General features: G+C 41.0%; 1 protein-coding gene across 1 annotated transcript in view; it reads left to right on the forward strand.

Annotated features, from left to right (window-relative positions):
• LOC141005129 (discs large homolog 1-like protein) overlaps nucleotides 1-26,898 on the forward strand; it is a 127,017-nt gene that overhangs the window by 36,806 nt on the left and 63,313 nt on the right. Inside the window, exons 5-6 of the mRNA XM_073476891.1 lie at nucleotides 121-567; nucleotides 5,400-5,522. Of these exons, the coding sequence (XP_073332992.1) occupies nucleotides 121-567; nucleotides 5,400-5,522 (570 nt within the window). The remainder of the gene's footprint in view (nucleotides 1-120; nucleotides 568-5,399; nucleotides 5,523-26,898) is intronic.

A 26,898-nucleotide genomic window follows, 5' to 3' on the forward strand; every position in this document is an offset into this window, starting at 1 on the left:
CTTCTGTCTTTTTTTCTCGCTTCCCGCATACCTTCCTGTACCTCGCCGTCCCAACCTTCTCTGTCCCCTTTTTGCCTGGTCTCCTCCTCTCCTCCTTCTCCTCCTCCTCTCTCACTGTAGAAGTATCGGTATCAAGAAGAGGAAGGGGCATCACCAGGTGCCCCAAAACTCCACCAACATCCCTGCCATCAGCACTCAATGGGATTCAGAGAACTGAGGGACGGAGGGACCCTGGGGAGGGATGGAGGGACCATGGGGAGGGATGGGGTGACCCTGGGGAGGGATGGAGGGACCCTGGGGAGAGACGGAGGAACCCTGGGGAGGGACGGAGGGACCCTGGGGAGGGATGGAGGGACCCTGGGGAGGGAGGGGGGGACCTGGAGGAGAGACAGAGAGGGCGCCGGGCCCATGGAGAGAGAAAGGGAGCGGTCACTGGGGAGGGACGGATCCCTCCGTCGACACGGTGACCTACGGGGTGCGGCGCTGGTTCAGGTGGCAGAGCGGCAGCTGTCTCAGATTCAACACGTTCACGGATACGTCACTCACGCACACATCACACCTGCTCAGGTAACTCACTCTGGATGTCTGTCTCTGTGGCTTTAGCCATACATCAGTCCACACATGACAAACACACACATGTGGCATGCACGTTATACTGACACTGTCAATCTGTTCCCCATTACATCCGCATGCTAACGCTGTCTACCTGTTTTAGAAACACACACATGGCTCAGAGCTCACATTTAAGAGATTACCAGTGCTGTATGTCAATCCATATGTCAACATAACTCTGCTGACAAATGCTGTGTATCTCAGGCCAGATGTTCCTGCTGTTCTATGAAACCTTAAGCTGATTTTTATGTTGTCTTTCAAAGGCTCAATGAGCTCATACATTTTGTCATGTATTCATACATAATTGAGGACTTTCAGGCACGACTTTTAGGTGTTGTGTTTACAAAATATTAATATTTCAAACAACCATTTAACAGTACCAGAACACTATAACAAGTCTGTTTATTTACTACTATTTGTTATTCCCGGTTACATTTTAAGGGAAAACTAAATTCTACTTTGAGTATGCTTGGTGATAAGCTTCAGGACTTTGACACTAAGGGTTTGCATCCCATCTGTGGTCATCTTAAGGCAACAGAAGCACTCTGTTTAACATTTGGGAAAGTTTTTGCTTTTGGCTAATGATAAAATATATAAGAAATCTGCATTAAAACTGATAAAAACGCCTAGACCTTTGTTATATATTTTGTTGAGTTGTGTACCGATCCCAAATGTTTCCAACGATAATAAAACCAAGAGTGATCCAAAAGTTTGCTCAAGGTAACATTTCATTTGGTTGGTCGCTGCTATAACATCTCGGGAAGGGAAGTTGGAAAATGAGACTAAACTCAAGGTCAATAAACCTTGATAAGCATGAGTGAAGATACATCCACTTGTTAATCCCAAAGGTTAAAAAGTAATCTCTCAACCAATTTCTTGTGCTTCAGGCATAGACTGTATAAAGACATGCATATAGTCTCTGTGACGTTACCCGTAGGTTTCTGAGGGGCCAGTGTGAAGCTCAGTGTAGTGGGTCAGTCTTTTGCCATCTTGAAAGTGCCTGACTCCACCAGGTTAATCCAAAAATGGGCTAAGAGGTGAAGCCTGTTGGAGCGAAACCGAGCCAAACGAAGCCTTGTTGTTAACAGCTAGCGGCTAACTATCACTCAAAGCAGCCAACTTCTTAATCATGTATAACTTTGAGCCTTCACATAGTTTAAACAATTGAGTTTCGCCAGTACAGTTGTAATGAACAGGGAAATACTTAGCTGTAGAGAGAGGCTGTCAACATGTTTATTTCTGCTGTAAAGTAGGGCATTTTAACATGTGTGACCTCTCCGGATTGACTCTAGCCAGCCTCAAGTAGCCATTCGAGGAACTGCAGTTTTAGCTCCTCGCGTTGGCTTCATTTTTTAGCCCCGGAGGTTGCCTCTTGGCAAGTCACTGTTGACTGATTATATTTAACTAGGGCCACAATCCTTCCCTAACCTTAATTAGGTGCTGCCAGTTTGGTTAAACAAAACCATGAGGGAGTCCTCTTTAAGACCACTTGCAGGAAAACAAATGAAGTATGCTGTCAGTATGAATATTTTGTGGTTATTATGTTGTCAAAAATGTGATTCGGGCAGCAATACTTTGCCTTGAATATGTACTTGCTCTTGGAAATTAGTAGTATATGATCATTCATTTATAAAAGACAGGGTTGCCAGTCTTGAGTGGCTCCTCTTTTGTTTACAATTTGATCGCTGACTTTCCCTTCAAATACAGTTTTTTGGGAACTTTGGGCTTTTGAAACCTTTTTTTGAATGCCGCTTGATAAACTGTGAAATTATAATGCAGTCATGCTTAAATTAAGCCTATTTGTCACAGTCCCTGAAAAGATGACGTGTCAGAGATAAAAGATTTTTCACCAACAGCAGTATTACTTTATAGTAATTTATTCAGAAATTGGTCTCATATCAGCTTTAATACCATCAGCTTCTACTTTTGAAACCTTTGGCTTCACATTGTGTTGGTCAAGGTGGCAGATGCACCTCCCGTTTAATTTCAAATACGGTCGGGGAGTAGGAGGACCTGTTTCAACATGGCTCCAGAATTAGATAGGTCTTTTTTGAAAGTATTAAGAAGTCAAGGATACTGGCCTAAATTTTCTTCCATGCACAGAGCCGTTCTTTGTACCAGGAGAATACTTGTGCAGAACGGCGCATGCAGGGATTCAGCCGAATGCTTGTCCCATTTTTTAGTAATGAGGCCCATTACTATCTCTGTTCTGCACTCAGTCTGTGTCCGTCTGGCTCCCTCTCTCTTTGTCTCTTTCTTTCTCTCCGTCTATCTCTCTCTCACACACACTCATAATCTCACAGCGTAGCCTGGTAATCTTTTTATTTTGGTTGATTGGGCTGTATCTGTCTGCAGATTAGTGCTTACATCACTGTTCTCACATAGCTCCAACCACACACGCTTGTTTTCCTGCTGTGCATGCACACATACACACACACACACACACATACAAAGGCACACTCCTCATTATGCTTCATTATGTGTGTGTAATCTTTTGTTGACGCTCTATGTTACATTATCTACAGGTTTTATTACGGTAAATCATAATTACGGTCTTTTATATGTGGGATCTAACAAAAGCAGGACCATAGTCCATTGAAATGACATCAGATTATAATAATAATAATAATAATAATAATGATATAAAATGATGCACACAAGCCAAAAAACATAAATAAAAACAGAACATAAGACCTGATAAAACAGTGTATAAATAAAAAAAACAAAAAAATGTCCCAGGATTCCTCTCCCTCTTTAATTTCCTCTCATTTTCTTTGTCTTCTTGTCTCTTTTCTGTCATTGTCTGTACTTCTTTGTATCATCATCCCACTGACATACTCTCTAAATTCTGGCAAGAGTGATCGTCAGTGTATTTTTCATTAAATCAACTCCTACTTTGTCAGTAGTAGTGCGTGTGTGTTTTGGCTGGGTTACGACAGCCCTCAGCGCGCTGCAGGCAGTCACAGCTGAGGAGTGTGTGTTTGTGTGTGTGTGTGTGTGTTAGTGGTGTGTCAGTTCCAAGTCATTATACACTGTCATTCGTTTTGTCTGTTGCACTGACTCAGTTGTCCCGTCACCGCAAGTTCAAAGTTTGTCTTCAGGAAAAGCCCGGGACATAGCTGAAGTCAACTGAAGCACTTCATGTTGACACTGTGCTGACGGAGTGTTGGTGTGTAGCTCCACCTTGTGGTTGGATGTCAACTTCTCATTCCTCATTTTTAAACCCTAAACATGTCACTGTCGAGGGGCATGTCAGGTCCATCTGGGTGTTTTTCTTGATGTGAGTGTCAAATTGCAACTCTCCATGATAAGCAGCTGTCTGCTTATTGAAAGATGGGATGATGTTTTTTATAAATCTACTCAACAATAAAGTTGTACTGTAAGGCAAAAATGTACAGTTCTGGAAATATAGCTAAAGACTTTTCTCTATTTCTTCTTCATCATCATCATCATCATCACTCTTTACAAACAGATCCATGTCAGCTTCTCATCACGTGTCGTTCTATATAAACTCTGTTGAGGTCTATGTGGTGAATGTGTGTGTTGCTGTTGGTATATTTGGGTATTCAGGTTATTTTGAGAACTCCTCCTTCCCAAATGGTGTGTGTGTGCGTGTGTGTCTATTCATGTGTGTGTGTGTCTGTGTGTGTGTGTGTGTGTGTGTGTGTGTGTGTGTGTGTGTGTGACCACAAGTGCTGGATCTGGCTTGCTTCTGTATGACAGATGGACCTGCCACCTTGTTCTCCCCATGTAAATGTTCCCTTCCCTTCCTCTCTCTCTTTTCCCTTTCTGTCTCTCTTTCCCTCACCCACACACACACACACGCACACACACACACACACACACACACACACACACACACACACACACACACACACACACACACACACACACACACACACGCACACGTACATTTTATCCGTCCTGTCATCTGTAATGTATCTTAAGTGCACATTTGTGTCACTTAAATAATCCATGCATATATTACATCTTGTGTTGTGATGTAACATCTATATTTTTAAATGTGGCACACTGAAACTTAGTTTCTTCTTCTTTATGTAATCTGCTCTGAAACGACAAAATAGATTAACAGCATATTTGGTCATAATTGATATTAAACCAGAATCCTTTTAAAACCAGAATGACTCCCCAACATCTCAGCAATTGTTTGTCATAACACCATCATATATAAGGCAACAGATAGACCCGACTAAAACAAAGAAAATAAAATCTATGCCAGACATACTAGTCCCGCTAAAAGCTGCCTGGCTAAGCTTGCCTTGCATTGTTCAAACACAGACCACAGTATCTGATTTTAGGTGACAATTACTTTTTTTTGTTCTTTGTTTGCCTTTATTCATATTAAAATTTTGCAAACAATATAGCTGTTTTACACTTTGATAAGTAGCTGTAAAACTTCAAACCTCTTATCTCAACTGTTTTTTCCTTCTGTCTGCCTTTGTTAGGCAGTACTGGTCAATATATTAGTTGGATAAATGAATCATCATTGTCTGTCAGTTACCCCCTGCTCAGGCCTGAATGAACGGCCTGAAATATAGAGTTGTTTATTTGCACAGAAAAGAGCTGTGGACATGTATACTGTGTGATTTGTCTCATGCATTGTCTCCCTTTGCTTTGTAAAAATTGATATCCACAAGAACAAATGATAGATATCTTTGTAACTGCCAGGATGTCACCTGTACACTACAGGCTGACTGACAGACTGCCACAGGTGTGTGTGTGTGTGTGTGTGTTGCACCCTGCTGAGCTCTGTCTGTGCATCGTAGGTAGAATCACCTGAGGTCCCCTTTGATGACGAGGCATGGCCTCACCCAGAGGGAGAGAGGCTGAGTGAAGTCCCAGCCCCGCCTTTCTCCTCCCTCTATTCACAAAGCCATGGCTACTACCAGGTAACCCCGCCTCTGAGCGTGTTGCATGCCGTCATAGCTCTGTTCATTTGTGACGTTGTTGGTTTGCAGTCGTTTGTTGTCTCTGAAGTTCAGGTTACATGAGCATGCAGTTCCTTTTTTCTGCATTCTCTGTTCATTCTCTTCTTGTTTTTTTTTTTAGACAGTTTTGCAGATTGTCCAAGATCTGTAGGAGTTGTTGGATTGGATGAAATTCACACAGTAACATTTTAAGGTGTTTACATGTAGCATTTTAACATCAATAAATCGTTAGAAAATAAGAGAGGCAACTTTAACAGGACACTTTTTCTCTGCTCAAATGAAGCTAAAGTGCTAGAGGTCTCAGTGGCAGATGGTGCAAGTGATGAAAACTGAGGGAGAAATAACATGTTTATTCCCCTTAAAAGGAGACACAACTGGAGGGAAGGCAGCCGGCAGGGAAGAGACGCATTTAATATCCTCTTAAGAAGCTTCACTCTTTAATTTAGAGAAACAAGTGTAAAATGAAACAAAGTATATCTGCAATGTGTCCTTTTTATTTAGTGGTTATATCTTGCAATATATGAGTTCTTTCCCAATGATTTGCTCATTATGCTGACATTTTAAAAATGCTACATGTAACATCTGCAGCGGACAGTTTAGCTGCATGCTCACTAGTTGCTTTTACCTAAATAATTTCACATAAATCTACTCCATCATAACCCCTCCTGATGCCAGAGAACTTTTGTATTCAAGTTTTGGTTCTCTAGGCTACATTAACACAGAGCATGCTCATGATGTGATTGCTGTTATGTTTGTCTGATGTGACAGTTTGTGTTACTTTGTACTGTATGCATGGTCTGGGATAGGCATGATGTGGGCAATGTGATGTAATCCTGTCTTCTCTTAATACCCATAACTTCTGTTAATTTTGAGTCTGTATAAAGAAAGTTGAGGAAGATAATCAGATGAGTTTCGATGTAGTTGCAGTTAGTAAACTGCAGGAGGCAGTAGAGGCAGAAGAATTCCCACCATACTGCTTGGTGCCTGCACAAATCAAGATATGACTGTCCTGAATTCATCATTCAACTGTTTAATAGCGAGCACCATGAGAAATGATGTGACTATTGCTGGGCCAATAAATGAACGAAGAAGGCTTATTGTTATAGGTATTGACGATCAAGTTTATTGTCCACCGAGGAGGAAATGTAGCCAACACTGCAGCGATATAATTGACTTTCCTTAAATAACTCCACTACCAAAATGTAGATCTACTGCAGAGGAGAAACAGTAAAACATCACTCACTTGTCTTTTCTATACCACACAAACAATAAGACACACATAGGCCACTCAGAGTGGCTCTTAGTCATTAAGCTAATGCAGATAATTAGGAAGGAAGGGAAGCCAGAGAGAGCCAGGGAGCGGCAAGAGATGGGATAAAGAGAGAATTAGAGGCAGACAGACACAGAGACAGAGGGCAGATTTGTTGCTAGATGTTAATCAACCTGTCAGTCAGCCAAATCACTCCTCCCTCAATGAATCCTTTTTGGCCTCCTGCTGATACAGTAATAGAAATTAGGAGTCAGTAAGACTTTTAAACTGCACTTACTGTAATGTGTAATAGGAGTATAGTGGATTCAGCCTCAGTGTGGAAGGCCACAGGGCTGACAGTAGACAGAGACAATCAAATCAGCCACAGTGCATGAGCATAGAAACTGTAATTCTCCTTAAAAAGCAGTTTCTTGATTATTTTGTCCACCTTTGGGAAGAGATGTGACTTGTCTTGGGGGACTTGAACCCAAAAATCTTTATGTTTAATAAAAAAACAGCATGTAATTAGTTGCACCACTCCCTTTGGGGAACAAAGTAGCTTATCGTTATTTAGACATTTAGAGATAAAATATGCAAAGTTTGATGTGCCGTGACCAGTAAAGTAGAGCAAAGATGGTGTCCATTGTTGCTGTCATTATATAGTGTCATCTCGCTGCTGTTTGTATGAAGCCATTTCACATAGTGAAAGTTCCTCAACCAACAAGGTAACTTAACAGGGAATATTTACTTTGTTGGAGTTGTCAGTCAGGACAGATGTGACCCAAATAAACAATCAACTTTTCTTTAAAGCAGTATGAAAAATGTAGCCATGGTAAATGTGCCAATGTGTATTATGATACTCGACCAAAGAGGTTAAATGATAATCAATTCATTTAAAAGGCGTTGAGTGTATTAGCTTTAAATTAAAACAAATATCTAACATGCTTATACTAGAAGCATTTAAGACGTTAAGTGGGTATTTCTTTGCGTTATGCTGCCATTACTTTATGTTAGTTTCAGACGTTTAAACCTGCAATAACTAATATATTTTGGCCACTTTGGGCAGCAGACACTGATACGTCATCACAGCAGATACAGAGCAGCATTATATTTTATTCAAAGCTCTGCTTTTGGCCACCTGGTGGATTGAAGTTGAATATTCACTCTCCTTTAGATCTGTTTTGATCTCAACTCCTGAGGAAAATATCTGACTCTTCCGCTACAAAGCGCTCCACTATGTTCGCCAGCTAGTCGCTGATTGTGTCAGTCGGTCAGTTGGTGTTGAGCAGGTGGTGTGTATTTTTAGAACTTTACAACAGTGAAGTTGTGGCTAACTGATAAACAATGAGCTGAAAGATAACCAAAAAGCTCAGCTGAGTGGGGCTGCAGAGTCAGATGATCATTCTCTGTGGGTTCAGCACTACAAGCAGCCACTTTCACATTACACAAAATAATTTGATCCATTGTCAATATGAAATATTGATTATGGCAGCTTTAAATCACTAAGTGCAGAGAATAACCCTTGCTCCATCCCTAAGAAAAACACCCAGCCTATCCCTGAACACAGCCTGAGAGGGTTAATACTTGTCCTGGCCTATTGGGATTCTTCTTTTGCTTGAGCTGCTGCTTTGCTTGCTCCACAGTGATTCATGTCTACTTCTCTATACCCTCAGTATTTACTATGAGGAGCCAGACGCAGCTCTGCAAAATGGTCCTTACCAGAATCTGAAAGGGATCTAATGGACGGGCTGGGGAGGAGCCAAAATGGATAGGAACCAGTGGAATAGACCGCAGTATAGATCTGTATGGCCTCTGGTGTATAGTGCTTATAGCTGCACCAGCGTCCCTTTACGGCTGTTGACAACACAAAGCTGAGAGTTATTACAATTTTATTGAGAGCCATGTTACCGTTAAAGGGGCAAATACAATGTGACAGGGCAACAAACGGAAAAAAAATATGTTAAGGCTTTGGTTGGCCACCAAAACATCTTTGTTAGAGCTGGATAATATGGCCTTAAAATGATATTTATTTAAGTGATACACAATATATATCGCAATATTTTCAAATGTCCTCCATAGAACTTAATAAATGGTAGGACTTGGGCATCAAAATCAAATATCACAACAGTTTGTTCTTACGTAATTTCACTCACTGCTAAAATCAGCAGGGATGAAGCCTTAAGTCTGTATTATGGCCAAATATACATAACTGCATTGTTGCTGGGTATCTGTGCCAACAGGATCAGACTGTCTGGAGCCTGTTGAGCTGGGACCTAAAATAGGTTGTGGGTCAGTCTGTGGCACAACCACATCCAGCGCTAGAGAGGGAGCAAATAATTTGGTAAAAAGTAAAGACCGCATTTGTATGCTAGGTTATCTATCACTCGCCCGGCCTACCTGTAGAGGATATGAGGGCAAAGTTGGCTCTCTCAGCAGTCGGACATTAAACATGCATGATGTGTGCTTTTATTTAATTGGTCTTGAAATATTAATACAGCTGGCATTCACTGGCTGACATTTGACTGGAGAGAGAGAGAGAGAGAGAGAGACAAAGCGAAAGAGAGAGAGGCTTACGAAGTCATGGTTGGTTGTGATATGGCTACTGTGTCAGTGAATTGTTGCTGTGTCAGCTGACATGTCTGTGTATTGTACTTTCTGTTATGGTGGCTAGCTGCAGACACACTGGCTGTAGAGGATGACTGGCAGATGCTAATGATATGGCTCCAGTTGTAGTTGATGATAGCTTCTTACTGTGCGTTCACACTGCGGGGAACATGATTGATGTATTGCTCTATTACTAATTATTGTGGCCGTCAGGTTGCATTAGTGTTCTGCAACCATATAGTTTTCACACTGCATATGTGTCGTTTAAGAGTTTGTTAACCAGCAGGAATCCACCCAATATCTTACCGTGGACAATTTAATGTATGTTTTATAGGGATGGCGGTTGAGATTCGTTTGTCCACCGCTTTGGTCTAGACTGAAATTTGCAACAACAAATGTTTTTGGTCAGATATCTCAACAACGATCAGATGGTTTGCCATGAAATTTTCACACAGACATTCATGTCCCCCTCAGGATGAATCGTAATAGTTTTTAAGAACAGTTAGTGCCCTCACAATCATCAGGTCACTTTCATTGTGTCACCATGCTAACAAACTAAACTAAGAGGGTGAACACGTTCCACATACTGTGCTGAGCATGTTCCTTAGGGCAGGGATGCATGAATTTCTACTGTATATGTGTATGTGCTGTGTTGTACTGACTGAACACAAACCTCCCTCTGGGACCATTAATCTAAATGTTAGAGTGCTGGGTAACGCTTTATATTAAGATCCATGCAATAAGCATTAGCTAAAGATAGGGAAGGCGATTCAAGAGAAAGATAGCTGTTTCCTGGTCCCAGGTCGTCAAATACTTGTGCTTTGGGTTTTCAGTCTAAAATTCCAACCCAAAGCATCGGTATTTGACAACCTGGGAATGAGACTCAACAATCAACTATCTTTCTCTGGAATCGCCTTCCCTATCTTTAGAGGCAATAAGGCCCTTTTAAGTAACACTTGTTTACACTTTAAGAATATTAGTGAAAACCTGACTTTCTTACAATTGTTTACTTGATATTGTTTGTATTAGCAGTTAATTGTGCAGTTATTAACAGCTGACCATCCATTTTGCAGCTACTGGATCTAAAGTGAGAACAATGCCTTATTATGGCTAATAAATCCCTTATTGTATGATAACATTAGGCTACAACGTGTTTACAATGCTATTTTAAAAAATTATAAGAAACTTGTAGCTTTTATTAACATTCTTAAGTAGTCTATGAGCTGGTAACAAGTCTCTCATATGTATTTATGAGAGCATCTTTAAAGGACTTGTAGGACATTATTACCTATTAACTAATGTTTAGTACGAGGACCTTATTATTAAGTGTTACCAAATGCTAATGTTGGCATTTAACTGATACGTCAAAGTAAAACCTCACACGAGAGTGGCTTTAGTTGCTTAATCTCCTGTCATTTCCTGTTTGTGCTTTGTTACTTCAAATAAATTGATAGTAATGTGTGCAATGTCGAATGGCTGGAATAACAGCTATAGCCAGCTACTACAACTTTGACTTGGTGGGATATTGGTCTTGACAATAAGGTAAAATGTATGTAATTGAATGTGAAATACTCCTACACTGTCAGTCACAGTCCACTTTTTGCCCCAACTTAAGTCTTCTAGGTTGCCCAGTGACTTTCTTGTGGTGTGGACAGAGTGTACGGCCAAAAATGATACTTTACCAACTGTGTGGATTAGGATTTTTAATATCTGTAGCCCTTGTAGTCTTGTAGCAACTTGGCCAGTCTGTAGCTCTTTAATATTCAAACTGTTAAGTGGTAGTTACCGTACTTCTCCAAAAATCACTCTCACCCACTCAGCTTCTCTGTCACATATGAAGCAGTTGTCCTTATTTTTTAAGTTTAAAGCATAAGAAATCTCAGCGACGTGTGTTCAGATCCTAGGAAACAACACATTAGTCAGCCAGTATCAGGTGTACCTCAGGACTCGAAAAAGCTGTTGCCATAGATACAGTTCCCAAGGAAACAGGAAGAAGCTGTGACAGGGGTCTTGCCCCACCTGTGGCTAATCCTCAGGGAGGCTACGATAGATGTATAGGCTAACTGTACACCTCAGATGCTGGGGGATACTGCTGGAAATAGCTTTGTTCAGTTTTTGCTGGTGAGCTAGTAATTGCAGCTATAGCCACAAGCCTGGCTGCTCTTTCCCTTAGCCCAGACATGCTCGCTCATCCAGTGCATGCTAAAGCCTCTCGGCCTGTATGGCAGGCTAGAGGGATGCTGTGAGGACACTTGCTAGCCTGGTTGTGTACTTTCCTCCTTTCCTCTCCCCTGTCTTCTCTTTTCTTTTATCTCAGTTGGTGCCCAGCAACAGCCTGTTGTTTTCCATTCTGGAGTCATGCGCGATGCGTGTGTGTGTGTGTGTGTGTGTGTGTGTGTGTGTGTGCATGAGAGAGAGTGAGTGAAAGTGTGTGGGAGAGCTGGGTGCTGCAGTGTCTAGAAACAGCCTCAGGAGAAGATATCTCTCCAGCACACACACATATGCATACACACATGTATAAACAGGAGACCTATCCACTGATGCATGCATGTACTTTGACACACACACACACACACACACACACACACACACACACACACACACACAACACACACACACACACACACATTACAAGTGCACCTGTTGGTACTGTGCTTCAGTGTGTTGTTGTTGTCACTGGTGAACGTCTCTCTCTTATTTCACTCTCGCTTCTTTCTCTCTCTCTCTCTCCCCCACACACACACGCGCACACACGCACACACACACACACACACACACACACACACACACACACACACACACACACACACACACACACACACACACACACACACACACGCACACACCAAACAAATGAATGCCCTTATCTGTCCACCTGCAACAGGCATTATTGCATATGTTTGTGTGTGCATGCATGTTTGAGGGTGTGTGTGTGTGTATTTACTGTGAGTGCTGGAGGTGGGGGTTCTGTTCTGTCATTGGCTGGCTGGAAAGTAGGGGCGTGTCTTGTACCAGTAATGATATCTGACAGTAAGCGAGAGAGAGAGAGAGAGGCGTCGGGTTGCAGCTTCAATAAAAGACTGGAAAAGACAATTTGCTGAGAGACAGAGACACAGAACGAGAGACAAGGTGGGTGTGGGGGAGGCTGAAAAAAGGGAGGGGGAGAAAGAGAGACTGAGTAATGTACTGTACTGAGTGAGAGAGACGAGAAGGGAGAGTGAGACTTGGAGCGACATCACAGATGTAGAAGGGAGGGGAGGAGAAACAAGAGTTGCAGAGTGATTCTCGCAACCATCCACCTACTTCAGATGCTCTCCTCCTCGCCTGCATCCTTCCACCTCCCTCCTTTCATCCGTCCAGCCAGCCAGCCCTCCCTCCCTTCTTCCTTCCATATTTAATGGGAGCGCACACAGTGACAGAGTGGAGATTGACTGGTCATCTCCTTGGACGAGAGAGGAGGAGGGAGCGAGGGAGGAAGAGGTGGGGTGGAGAAAGACAGAGAGAAAGAGTGAACTCCCTTAAATAATCAATCCTCATATCCTGTCGTTGCCTGGCCCACGCTCCCCCTCACTTCTCTCTGAAGAGAGGAAAGAGAGGAGTTGAGGAGAGGAGAGGAGATTTTGGACCGGCAGAGATGTGGATGTTGGACATTTCTCCTGGCTAGAGAGAAGATGGGATGATGGACAAATGGATAGACAACAAAGACACACGAGCAGACGGATTGACAGGTAGATGGATGTACAGCTACCCTGAGAGACCAACTCCAACTCTGAGAGGACTCTGTCTACCTGCCCTGCACTTTCTACCTCCTCCTCCAGCTCCTCCTCCAGCTCCTCCTCCTCATCTCTCCATCTGCCAGCTGCTCTCTCACTCCTGAGGGAGCTGAAGAAGAGAAAAGGGAAAATAAAGAGATAATAACATTAAGAGAAAGCAGAGACGAGAAGATGGAAATATCATCAATAGCAACCTAATCCTCAGCAGAACTGGTGACAGAAGGAAGAGCTGGACTGTGTGTCTGACAGAGAGAAAGAAAGGGAGAGCGAAGCGACAGAGGGGAGAAACTAGAGATGAGGCAGTGGAGAAGTGCGACAACATGAACTCTATCTTGTCTGTCTAAGGGACGAGCAGACGTCAGAGACCATGAACTATATTTTCGGCAACAACACCCTGTACCCCCGTAGTGCGAGGGTAGGCGGGGCATCTGGGGGTCAAGGGGCGGGTCTAGGAGTCAAACAGAAACTAGGACCCAAGCGTGGCTCCTCGGAGGAGCTGGCACCTCCCCACACCTCTTCCCCCTCCACCTCCTCACCCGCCTCCTCCTCCCCCTCCACATCCTCCTCTCGCTGGCAGCAGCTCCTTATGTTCTTCTCCAGGAGGAGTGCCTTTACCGACTGTATCAATGCTGGCCAGGTAACACACACGTCACATGCTGCGTGTGCTTTATGCTTGAGGGGTGTAGGGGATCAGGGTGGGAGGCATGTAACTTAAGCTGGGTTTTTGTTGTGTGTGTGTGTGTGTGTGTGTGTGTGTGTGTGTGTGTGTGTGTGTGTGTGTGTGATTACATTAGCAAACATTCTCTAGTTTCAGTTTCTTAGCCAGAACAGAGAGGCAGTCAGGGGCAGCAGGTATGTTTTAAATTGAGGTTGAAGCAGCTCTCTGTTTGTGGTTGAGATTTTTGATAATGTTGTCATGGAAATGAGCCCTGGCACAGTGTCTGAGACCCAGAGAGCCGGTGTGTTGCCATGGCAAAGCCATCATTTAGCTGATGATTGCATTTGCACGTTGGCAGTCCAGTGGCACTGGATGGTACACTGAAATCAAAATCCCACCATGGAAAAGAAAGGTGTGTGGCTGACCTCACCACACGTTTATAGAAAACATTAAAGTGTTTATATATGATGTGGCTTCACATTTCCTTTACATAAAGTGCATCATATATTGTGCCATATGAATGTGCGACATAACTTCAGAGCCTACCTACATAGCAGACGTAGCTACGCCATAGCTGCCTCCTCAAAGATGTACACTCACCGGCCACTTCATTTGGTGCACTTATACAATCTAATATGGTCCAATACAAAAGCTACGCCATGAATTCTGCCTTTAAAAAGATAATAATGTTAAGTCTTGAGTGACACTGTCAGAGAGGTGTTAATTTAAAGACATGGCTATAATTGAGGTTGTACAGTAGTTTGCAACAGAGTTGAACTGAACTGTTATATATAGAGGTGTTTCTGATATGTTGGCCACTGCATTAACATACATGAGAGTGGCAGATTATTAGAAACACCTTTCAGTTTAATGAGCTTCAGCATCACTCCTGCCCACTTTGACCTCAGTAATAAATATAAAGTAGAACAATTGCCTTTCTGACAGAGTCAACAAAAACTAAAAAAATTACAAGTTTCAAAATGTTTGAATCCATGGTAGAGCTTTTGTATTGGATTGCATTACATTGTACAGGTGTAATGGCCTTTGACCACTCGGGCTGTGCCTGCAAATATGTTGCATCAAAACTATTCACAGTAGCGGCGATGCTAATTGCGATCGGATGCTCCAATATGTGAATTTGTGACACATTGAAATGATACTTACCGCAGACCAAGCAGGACTGGAAGTAAAACGGTGCCAGATTGAAGAGCTATGAGAGGGCCCTTGCTGACACGTAGCTAGAGAGAGGTCAAATCCACCGGGTTCATGTCAGCTGATTGTCCCGGGACTCCAGTATGGTCCGTACCATTAAGATGAATTAATACGTTAAAACACCAAAGTTACAAAAAACTAACCGAGCAATAGACAAGCAAATCACATGTTCTGTGAGGTAATTTTACTGTTTTTAGCAAAGTAGTCTTGTGAATTTGACAAGAGCACAGATGGATAAAACCCCTTCAGTTCCCCATAAGTAAATCCCACATACAGTTTGTGGCAGTCTGTCTGTGCAGAGAACAATTGAGATTACTTATCCCAACTCACTTTTGCCACATTGTCTCTATAAGTCTATGATTGTGCCATTGTCATGAGTTGTGATTTGACGTCTGTTATGTACAATATGATCAACCTCTCTCTTCGCCATGTAGTATTTACATTTTGTGTGAAAGTACTGACATGCAAAATGATTGACATGCAAAAAATGCCCCCATTGTGTAAGGGCCTTAACTTATGATGTGGCCGGTGAGTGTAACTTTATGGCCTCTATAGAGATATTACATTGAGACAGCAAGAATTGTAATTGGTCATTTTTTTGCTGTTCTTACATATATTGTAATGAGAGCATTAATAGTGAAGACAACATTAAGAAAATCGTCTCTTTTTCTGTAACTCCAGTCAAATAAGAAAACGTGTTGATTGCACAGCAGTGGTCTCATATTAAGCAATGAGAAAAGATGAGATAGAAGTTAACTTGGTGTACAGTAACAAGCACCGTAGTGGCTCATAGTCACTGTATATCACAAACAAAATGAGAGATTGCACATACGATTACCTTTGGGAATGTAATGAAAGGGTAATATGGTCTGATTATGAATGACAGTGCTGCAGCGCTGCTGTCAGTGGGTGACACACAGTTATTGCCAAGCTATAACTCAAATGCTACGCTGTCGCTATCTACTGTGGGTCTGCCATTAACCCTGTGTGTCGAGTATAGATCCAGCTAGCTGTCCATTACATCATCATTATAACGACTTTTCACATGCTGAGACAAAAATACTTACATACATTGGCACTGTTACAAAGGCTTCGCTATAATAACGATACATCAATAATGTGTCCTTAGCCTACCTGGATGGATAAATGAGGGGGAAATATTTGCACCGATTGGTTGGGGGATGTGGGCCCGCAGCATTGTTGCTGACAGAGATCATAAATAACATTGGCATCCATGATAACCAACTTGAGTCATCACACCAGCAGGTTGCGTAAATCACTAAACTGATATCCAAAGCAATCTCCACAGCCTTTGAAGGACCCAGCAGAGCAGGACTGATACCTACCTGATAAATATCTGATGTTGACAGATGCTGCAGCAAACAGTCTCCAGTTATCTTGAGCCTCTTGGTCTCCTCACCACTCCCATAATTCCAATAATACATCAGAGATCCCTTCTGTCTGTTCAGATTCTCTAATCCAAAGCACATTTTCATCTCTTTCATGTAGTTTTGCTTCATGTACAAGTTTAGCCTTTTCACTGTTTTACTCACTTTTAAATGTGCACCGTCTGGTCCTGGAAGACTGTCTGTGGTCTCCATATTAATATCAGTTTCTACAATGTAGAGCCCCCTTTTAGTGTATCCTCCCACCCTGGGACACTGTATCACTAAAATTAAAACATGAACAGGCAAACCACTCAGAACAATCTTTGAGTCCTGATGACAAAATCAGTTATACACAGGTTAGCACAGGGCAATAGTTAAGTGGTAAAGAGAAAATTTGCTGTTTTCTAGAGGCATTTCTGTTTGTGAGAATATTTTTTCATTCTTCTTTTAAAAGATCAGCATTTATTGTTCTTAAATTACTCAACTTCATTCAAATCTAGCAAACATGTAACTGAATGTTCTTGAAAATAGTTCAAAGACAATGTGGAAACATTATGGAAACTTAATTATGTTAATTTCATGTATTATATGGCAACTCTGCACAGTCTCCATACAGTGCTGTTGTTTTTGTCAGATGCAATTTTTAGTTTCTTTGGTGGACTGAGCCCGACCGATGCATCGATGCACTTTCGACCGATGTTGGCTGATACTATTGGCTGATATTGGCCTATCATAGATATATTGGAGATATATCGTAGCCAGTATATCAGTAGTCTCTACTCTAGGCTCTAGTTTCAAACATCGTCTATGACATGATTAATTTGCTTAGCCAGAGACCTTATAAGAAAGGAGACAGGAGAAAGGAAACCATTTTGAATAGAGTCCGTAACCCCAGACTGTATGACACATAACCCGCCCCTTCCTCCCAGAAGCCAATCATGTGCCTTTATCAAAGCTGAACTGGGAAACATATCAGCCAGTCGCCTTGTTTCACTGACACGGGTGCACAGTTGAGATTTCAACCGATTTGATGCGACTGCTGATGGACTTTATAGGTAAGAAACAGGAGGAGCTGTAAAAGACGTTCGATAGTTTTGTTTGTTATCCTTTTGGAAATTCTTTTTGGTATTGTGAAACAGTGCACATGCGCCATAGAAGTAGAAGTCCAAACATTCTAAGTGTTTTTTATTAGATTTGACTGGTAATCCTATACATCATCAAATTATGACTCTTTCCCCATTCATTTAGGTCAGGGCCTGGTCTTGTTAGCCTGAAACAACTGCTAGGGGCCATTGCCAAGATGGCTGCTGAGTAGTGAGACTTGCCTAACAGGACTTTGGCTAAGACTGTTTTAGTTTCACTTTGTTGCTTTTGTTGATACACCAGCTTTTCCGTCACAGCAAAGCCGATGCTCAGATATGTCAAAAAACAGGTTAAATAGTGTTTGTGCTGTAGATGACACATGCAGAATTGCCACTATTGGATCCAGACCTGCATTATTGATCTAAAACTCCTGAGTGGACGAGGGACCACTCACAATGTTCAGCCCTGCAGCACTTACAGTATACAGCTGTCTGCAGATTTACAGCACAGCTCATGGAAAAAGTTATCCCACCCACACCCCCCTGGCCTGCAGTAATCATATTGGCCAGTGTTTTCCCAAGGTGTTGCCATTTTCCTGTCTAAGGCACTTACTGCATGACTGATAGGCCATTACATTACACACACACAAACACACACACAGCTGTTAGTCCTTTTGATGCAAGAGATTGTTTTTTTTAAACTATTTGATGAAAGTGGTTTGGATCTGCTGATTTGGCCTCATAGGTCAAATTAAAAACATACCATTACTCATTTCAAACTGTGTGTGTGTGTGTGTGTGTGTGTGTGTGTGTGTGTGTGTGTGTTTGTCTGTGTGTCTAGAGTCAAGGCCAGATTAGATTTTGATGGTTGAACCGACACTGGGAAGTGTGTAATATTTACCTGTACACACACACACACACACACACACACACCCATTACTCTTTAATCAAATTATTCAGCTGTATAGAGTAAAGCAATGTGACATTTATAGGTCTAGAATACCTTAGAGCCCAGACATCGTACTTTATCTCAACGGAAAGCATTTATTGCAAAACCTCTTCCTCACTGGCACTAAAAGTATTGATGCTTTATACTATTTGCCCACTAGGCAATCTGTCTTTTTCTGTCGATAGTTGATGTAAGGTTGTTTTTAGTTAGAGTCACTGTTGTGATTTGATCGTAGTTTGATTATCTCCCTTTAGAGCCCAATAGTGATTTTTAACAATTGATCTACCGAGCAGAATGCTGAATTTATGATGCCTTAGGAGCTAGCTAAAGGCTAAGCAACATGTCATATCTTATACTGAATAGGGGTGGGATAAAATATTGATTCGGCAATATATCGCATTGCTTTCTCTTGCGTTAGGATTAGCGATACACTGGTGCCAAACATCGATATTTTTAATAAAACATGCAGGCTATCTGAACAGATTTCCCTGACAGTTGGACTTACTGGAGTCACTACTTCATCGCTCCTTGTGGTCTCTGTAAATTTAATTTACACAGATTGAAAAGAGTTTAGTGAGGCATAGTTGTATCATTTCTTTTAATATTTTGACTGCAGAAATGTTCTGTTTTCTGGTAATTCGGCCCTTATCCCGTCTATGGCTATTTTACATTGGAATTAAACAAGGTACACGGTAGTTTATCCATCATTAAACAGCACAGGGTTGCATAATGACATGGAAGTTCATATACTCTTTCATGCTACACAAATTACAGATCATATATCCAGTGATTTATATACAGGTTACATAAACACATAGTTCATCTTTTGAATCTGCGTCAGGGTGAATGTAAACAGCAGCATTATACTGGTGATGATAATATGGTCAGTGTTTTCACTTCAAAAGTTCAACATCTTGAAAACACTATCCACCCACGTTGTGTCCACCTCTCCTCGTCCCCCTGTAGTCCAGCGCTGAGTGTCGAATGAAACGGCTTGATCTGAGATGTTGTGGTGGAGACAGATCCCTGACAAAAATGTGGGTGCAACAGTCTCTGATCTCATGTTGTTTAGCCAGCCTGAGTCCCATTTGTCCATTTCCTTTTCCTGTTACTTGACATTAGTCAGGGGCAGCCTTAAAACAGACCTAAATTAGCATGACTCATCCCGGCTCTCCTTTGACACACATGGACATGGACAAGTTTCAGTCATTTTGTTTCATCTTAGGCTAACTTTCCATGCACATAGATGTGAGGTCAAATACACAAATTATTGAAAATCAACATGCACTAATAGCATAGTGCACTAGCAGGCTGAAACGGTCACAGAGCTCGCCAAAGTCACGTTCTGCAAAACCACGCCCATCTGGGTGAAATACCAAGTTTTTAGTAAGACACATTTTGTGACACATTGAGGGGGACGCATTTTGTGTTCCTCAGTTATTGTGACATATCGCCAGATGATTTTTATCTATTATCATAGAATCACTTTAATGTAATATAATCTTAATTGTGGGGCAGCATATTGTGGATTGCATTGTATTGTGAGTTACTCAGTTTCCACTTCTAATACTAAAACTTCACCTGAGTTTGTTAACCTCAATAATCAAAAATAAAGGGTTAACCAGACTCTTTCCATTGTTTTTGTTGTGGACAAACACAGTAACCCTCTCTCCTTCTCCCCACAGCTCCCACCCTGTCTCTGTATAATTGATGAGTGGTAAAGCAGAGGTATGAAAGTCATCCTTGTTGTTCAGAAAGGGCTCTAAAAGCCTTAAAGAGGTGTTTAGTGGTCACAGGAAATGGAGGTAGAGAGGGATGGACAGAGCCAGAGAGAGGGAGGGATAGATAGAGAGACTGAATAAGACATTGAAGGAGAGAATTAGTGATTGATTAGGAGAGAAATCTGATCGCCTATTAGCTCAAAGTGGGCAATGGGAATAAATCATGCACATAACTCACTTGGATTATAATTTATCAACCTAAAGAGTCAGCTGATGGACTCATACTAAGTGTCAGTTGGTTGATGATTTGATCAGGACTGGTTATGAGTTAAATAGTTCTTTCTGCAGTCACTAATGTTTTAATAGGTTTTTAAGCTTAAAAGAATTTCAAATTTTGTTCTACAACATAAAATACATCAAGAAATACTCTACATTTAACTTATAAAGCGGTTACGTGTTTTGAAATAGATGGTCTCAACAAGTGGCTTAAAGAGACTACAGCCGTTGTCGGCGACATTAAATGTCATCATATCAAACATGGAGACTCATCTACTACCTAGTCCGTTTTTACAGGCAGACTTTACTTGCAAACTTATCTCAAACTTTCCAACTTGTAGATTGATCAATTTATAGTAAATTGTGTATAGTATAGTGTCGTAGGAAGCTTAGTGGTGGTGACCACAAAATGTGTTTGTATCATAAAGTTGTGTTTGACACATAGATTATTTCTTTGCAATAATGCAAAATCCAATTGAAAAATCCTAGTTTTCTGTCAAAGGGACCAGGCCGATGCTAATATTCGGCTTTGCCTAGAAAAAAATGTCATCCCTGTTGCCAAGTCTTGCACTAAAATATAAGTTTGATGTACATGAGTATGACTTGAGTATTTTCCTTGTATGTAGCCTTAAAAGTTGACCTTTCAGATCTGTCTAATTCTCACACTTGATGCATTGCTGTAGATTAAACAAGCCAATATAAAGTAGTAGCTCAGCCTTAAACATCTACAGCAGTAAAATGCAACATACACATGAATGCAGCAGTAATATTACTCAGAAACATCAGATATAATAGTGAAACACTGTCATAAGTAAAGGATCTGAATACTTCCTCCACCACTGTCAAACAGTGAGTGACAAATCTATAGTTCTGCTAGAATGACGTATGGAAATGTAATTTATACATATTGGGTAATTTTAAAATGGAAAACGCGTGGGAGCCACGTCATTAACGCTCTCATCCCATACTGCGAAGTGCGTCTGTACATTAGAGTTCAACCTACTCTCCCCAACACACACCCTGCTTCTGTGAAGAGTGGCTCATTATCCTTCTGCTGCCCAAGGAAACTTTCCACTCTCCCTGGGCCTCATGGGATACCACCTTGCAGAAGTAGACTTCTCTGGTTTGCCCTGTCGTCTTGTTTTAAATCTGTTGTTCTGGTGGTGCAATAGGCAGTGAAGGTCATATTTAGGTGCATTTGTACTGTACCCACTTATATATATACTATGAAACTTAATCAGTTTCTTACATACTATTTGTATGTATAATCTGTTGTTGAGTGGGCAGTATGTAATAAACTCAAGAAGGTGTTGTATTTTGGGGAATCTTCACACCATAACTGTGAATTTTCACCTCCCGCAGCCAGAAACTATACATCATCGCCACATAGTAATATAGCAGAGAAGGCGAGTGGAGGAGTATTTGCACTGGCCATATATTAATCTAAAGAAACAACAACATTTGCGACAAGGAATTAAACAAATGTATGGTATTTGTTTTTAGAAATCATGAAAAGTTATGAGAGAGAATATGAGTATTGTCTTGTCGGTGTATCCTTCACCTTTTCCTTTCTAAACACCACAGACCTGCACAGAATTGACGTTTATTCCCACCCTCTCATGTCAGTGCTGTGCTCAGATCAAATAGGAATAAATGTTTGAGCAATTTGATGGTTAAAACTAATGACTTGAAACCATTAACGTGTCCATACTTGATGGAACCTTGTCCACCAACCTTGAAACCTACAAGGCACCGTGACTGACTGCCCACTTTGGTTGATCCTGATCAGCTGTTGTGTGCCACTGTGGCAGTTTAGAAATTGTCCCAAAAATCAATCAGAGTTATTTCCTAAATGAGTGAACAAGAGCCCCTGAGACTGTTTCATCTTATCAATAGAAAAGCCACTAAGAGTATGAAGGTGATGTCATCAATGGGAGGGGCTAATGCAAATGTTTACAACCTGGACCACCATTGCTCGTGGTAACCAATGAGCTCCTCTGATTGCTAGCCAACACTGCGGGCGGCATCAGTTGTTGTCATGGTGATGCTGCTATGCTGATTAACAAGCAGAGTATGGCATTTGGATGTGTGTGTGTGTGTGTGTGTGTGTGTGTGTGTGTGTGTGTGTGTGTGTGTGTGTGTGTGTGTGTGTGTGTGTGTGTGTTAGAGAGAGAGAGAGAGTTATGGAGAAATAAAAAAAGTAGATGAGTGTGTGGAAACTTAACATCTTAATATACTTGCTTTCCCAGTTATGCGCACGCGTGCACACACACACACACACACACACACACACACACACACACACACACACACACACACTATTCTAGCAGTGAGCGGTGCATTAGATTCGTGCTTGTGCTTGAGAGTGTGTGAGGTGTTGCATCACCTTCTGTGTGTGGGATGAGGCTTGCATATCAGCGCTCTCCCACACACACACTAGCGCACACACACACACACACACACACACACACACACACACACACACACACACACACACACAGACGTCTCCACACACACAGACTCTCTCTCTCCTCCCTCTCCATCAGTCTCCTACCTCCAGCCTGTTCTATGCTGATATAATCAACACAGATTAGCTGACCACGAGCAATCACTTATTATGACCACTAACTAATGAGGCTGAACACAACATAATGCAGCTCTATAATATCCTCCTGTAATTAGTATAGATGGATTTGATACTACTGAATATACTTTATTATATATTCTGTTTCATTACACAATAAAAATTAGGTCTCTTACACAGGATGATATACATACATACATGTTTTAGAATTGCATTTACTACAGAGTATACACTGTGATGGACAATGACATCATCGTTCAGGGGGCAGGGGATGGAGTGTGGTTATTATGTGCTTCTGAATTTGTGGTAGTGTGTCTCTTCAAAGTTTGCGTAGGGCAGAAGTGTGTTTATTAACTGCAAGCCACAGCACACCGCTGTAGTCACCGCTGTTTCCAACTGTTGCTCTGACCCACTGATCTCACCCATTTAAGAAAACAACTCCTCCTGTTTCCTGTCACCACACTGTGAAATCTGACAAAGTGACTACTTTAAAAAAATCGAGGAAACCGTTTACCTCAAAACTACTAAAAATTAGTGGACTAATAATTTGAATTTGTTAAAACGTTTAAAAAGTTTGTACAAACTGTCTACTTTACTCAGTAAAGTCAACTTTTAAAATTTACAGTGCAGAGTAGGGAGTCAGATTAGCTCTAACATTCCTGCCTGCCGAGCATTCGACATACATCTAGATTCAGAAGTGTTTCAATCTTGTCTGTAACTTAGCAGCCTCAGCTTGCCAGATATATGAGGACGCTAAGCTATGAAAACCCAAATGACAATGGCACAATAGAAAGAAACACACTAACAGTAGAAAAGAAAAGAAACACTGCTCCACCCAATGTAACCTGAGTGTCTTTCTTATCAAAACTGCCTTAACTGGACTGTAATAAAAAAAATTATAAACAGGACATTGAGGGTAATGTAAGTGCATCAAGCAGTAACAAACTGCTTTTCATTATCTCTCCCACATCACACAAACACCAACAACTCCTGCCTTACCGCAACTCTGAAGGGACACACTTCTTTATTACATTCTCTGGCGAGAGGCCTTTTAAATCATGGCACAGGGCTCAGTAGTCTATGACTGTCATCTATCAGCCCAACCCTATTCTTGCTTGCTGCCATATTAGTAAATATTTGTCTCTGAAAGCTTTGCATTCACATATTGTTGCTGCTTTGGAGAGTCACTATTTGTTGTCTTACAGCAACATTGTCTGCTTGTGTGATGTTAGCATGCAGAGTGATATGAGAACTTCTGTCATGCAGTCACACATGGATGTGTTACAGGAAATGACAGGCTCATTACTGTATAAGACACAGATTGTAATTGGCTGAAAGCTACTGTTACATAGATAATACAAGACCACAAACTTTGTCCCATGTAAGTGATGCTGTCTCTCTTGACCTGTAATTGCTGTGCCTTCTCGTTGGCCATCCAGTGTGCTCCTTGATTAAAATTAAAGTTTAATGCAATGTAACTCACTGACATCCTGTAACACAAATGAACGTTAACACTGCCAGGATTTCAAAGAAGGGCACCTGTCTGCCACCAGAAAGTCTTTACCACCAGATCTTTAACATCAGTGTAGAACAAAAAGTTTACAAGGTTTCTTGGCAAACAATTCTCTGGCTGTTCAAATTTGAGGTTAAAGATTAAAAGAGGATGAAAGTCACAAATAAAATTACTTATTACCTGACTTTGCCACAGATGCATGGACTGGTGGAATGAATTTCCTTATTTGCCGTGTGCACTTTGTATTTATGGGAATAAATTCAAACTCAGAAAGGTAATATTTAAAATATGTATAAGTTAATAATACAAACTCAAAAATATTAATTTAATGAATACCTTTTTATAACCAAACAAACAAGCAGTCCTTAGAGGGAACTAAGTTCCCCAGAAGAGTATTCAAATCTAGAAAGTTGCTACCTACTGTGAAATAGTCCTGCAAATATAAAAAAGGTCAAAGAGTGTGAAATTGTTTGTTTATTCAGTTTATTATAACATGAAAATCAATCAGTGAGGATTTCACTTTTCTGATTACATTTCTTACCCAAAGCTACATATTGCACCTTTCAACAATCCATTTATTAATTAGATAGCTGAATGACAGAAAATGAATTGGCAACTATGCTGAATTAATTAATTATTTCAGTATTTTTTCAGAATAAAATCACAAAAATTAGCTGGTTCCGGATTCTAAAATGTGCAGTATTTTCTTAGTTGGTCACGTATCGTAATTAACTTAATAGTTTTGGATTTCGGTCAGTTGTTTGGATAAAACAAGCTACTCTAATGTCACTTTGGACTCAACATGGGATATTTCCCAACTTTTTTGATGATTTTCAGATAGAACAATCAAGAAAACAATCAGAAGATTAATCAATAATGAAAATAAAGATTAGTTGCAGCCCATATGTCATTTTTATTGTTATTTCTCTTTCCTGTTTGTACCTGATTTGAGCTGGTGGACATATTGTGTAATTGCAATAAATGAAGGAGGAATTACTGATCAAACTCTTTGTAAGTGTTGGAAGTAATTCTATATAGTCTTCATTCACTTAACATTTAACTTTTTTTAGTCCCTTATTTTAAATTAAAATGACCCTCAATAACCTCAGAGACATGTTTTGTGAGTGTCATGGTACTTCTCAAACCCTCTTTTAAAACAGTATTCAGCACTTGTTTGAAACAAGCAAGCCTGACATGGAACTGGAGGAGGAATTAATGAGCAAACTCTTTGTAATTCGACCGTACAGCGTTGGAAGTTAGTCTGTATAGTTTTATTCTTAATTCTTTTTTGTTGTACTGCAGTAGTGGTTGTAGCTCCCTTGATCTCTGCAAGAGGCAGAGGGCAGCGTCTCTAGACAGTTAAAACGGAGTTTGTAATTAAGTCATGGAGGATGAGATCTCGAGGGTGGAAGACACTGTAGACACCTAGATGGAGACAGAGAGAGACAAGAGGCAAACTAATCTGCAACAGATACTGAGACCATATCCTTAACAGAGAATACTGTTACAGCCGCATTACTTCACTCTGATTCTTTGGCTCACAGTTGGAGTGAGGCACAACAGACTACAAGCTTGGGTTTCACCAGAAAAAGGGTGACACAGATAGAAGAAAAAAGAGAGCACTGTAGTCTGAACACCAGTCGCTCAGTTACTGTTGAACTGCAAGTCCTGACCTTAGGAAGTGATCTTCACCAACAGCTGCACAACAAGTATCACTTCCTGAAGTCATCAATCAGTGTGAGAGGAGGAGGTTCACCAGAGATCGGCTCTATAGAGTGAAGAAGTCTGCCCCTGTTGACCCCACTACTAACTCTCAGATCCCATTACACCATATATTAGCCCTGTTTACAGTATTTGAAATGATGAGATTGTATTGGATTTCAGTTTATTGACTAATAAAGAAAACAAGAGATGCATTCTTTGTTTTAAACACGTGCTGTACATAAGTTTTGATAAAAGTACATGGGCCCAATCACCTACAAAACTTTCTTTGATCCAAATTCAGCATCATACATGCCAACCAAAACAGATTGAAAAATGCTGCGTGAGAAACCAAACACTGTTGATCACTTCATTTACAGCCCTTAGATCCTTGCCAGGTAAAATATCAGAAATTGTACCTGATAATGGACCAGAGCGTGGGTACAAATGTGCAGGATTTTGGGGGGTTTTCATGTAACAGGCAGTAAAAACATCTCTTTGTTTGCCCACACAAACACCCAACTGATCTTTTTGTTCTGCTCTTTTGAAGAAGTAAAAAAAAAACTTAATAATATTTATTTATTTTTTTGTTTTTTTTACATTACTCTACAACCAATTCCACTGAGC

The sequence above is a fragment of the Pagrus major genome, chromosome 11 (assembly GCF_040436345.1).
Source record: "Pagrus major chromosome 11, Pma_NU_1.0".
NCBI lineage: Eukaryota > Metazoa > Chordata > Actinopteri > Spariformes > Sparidae > Pagrus > Pagrus major.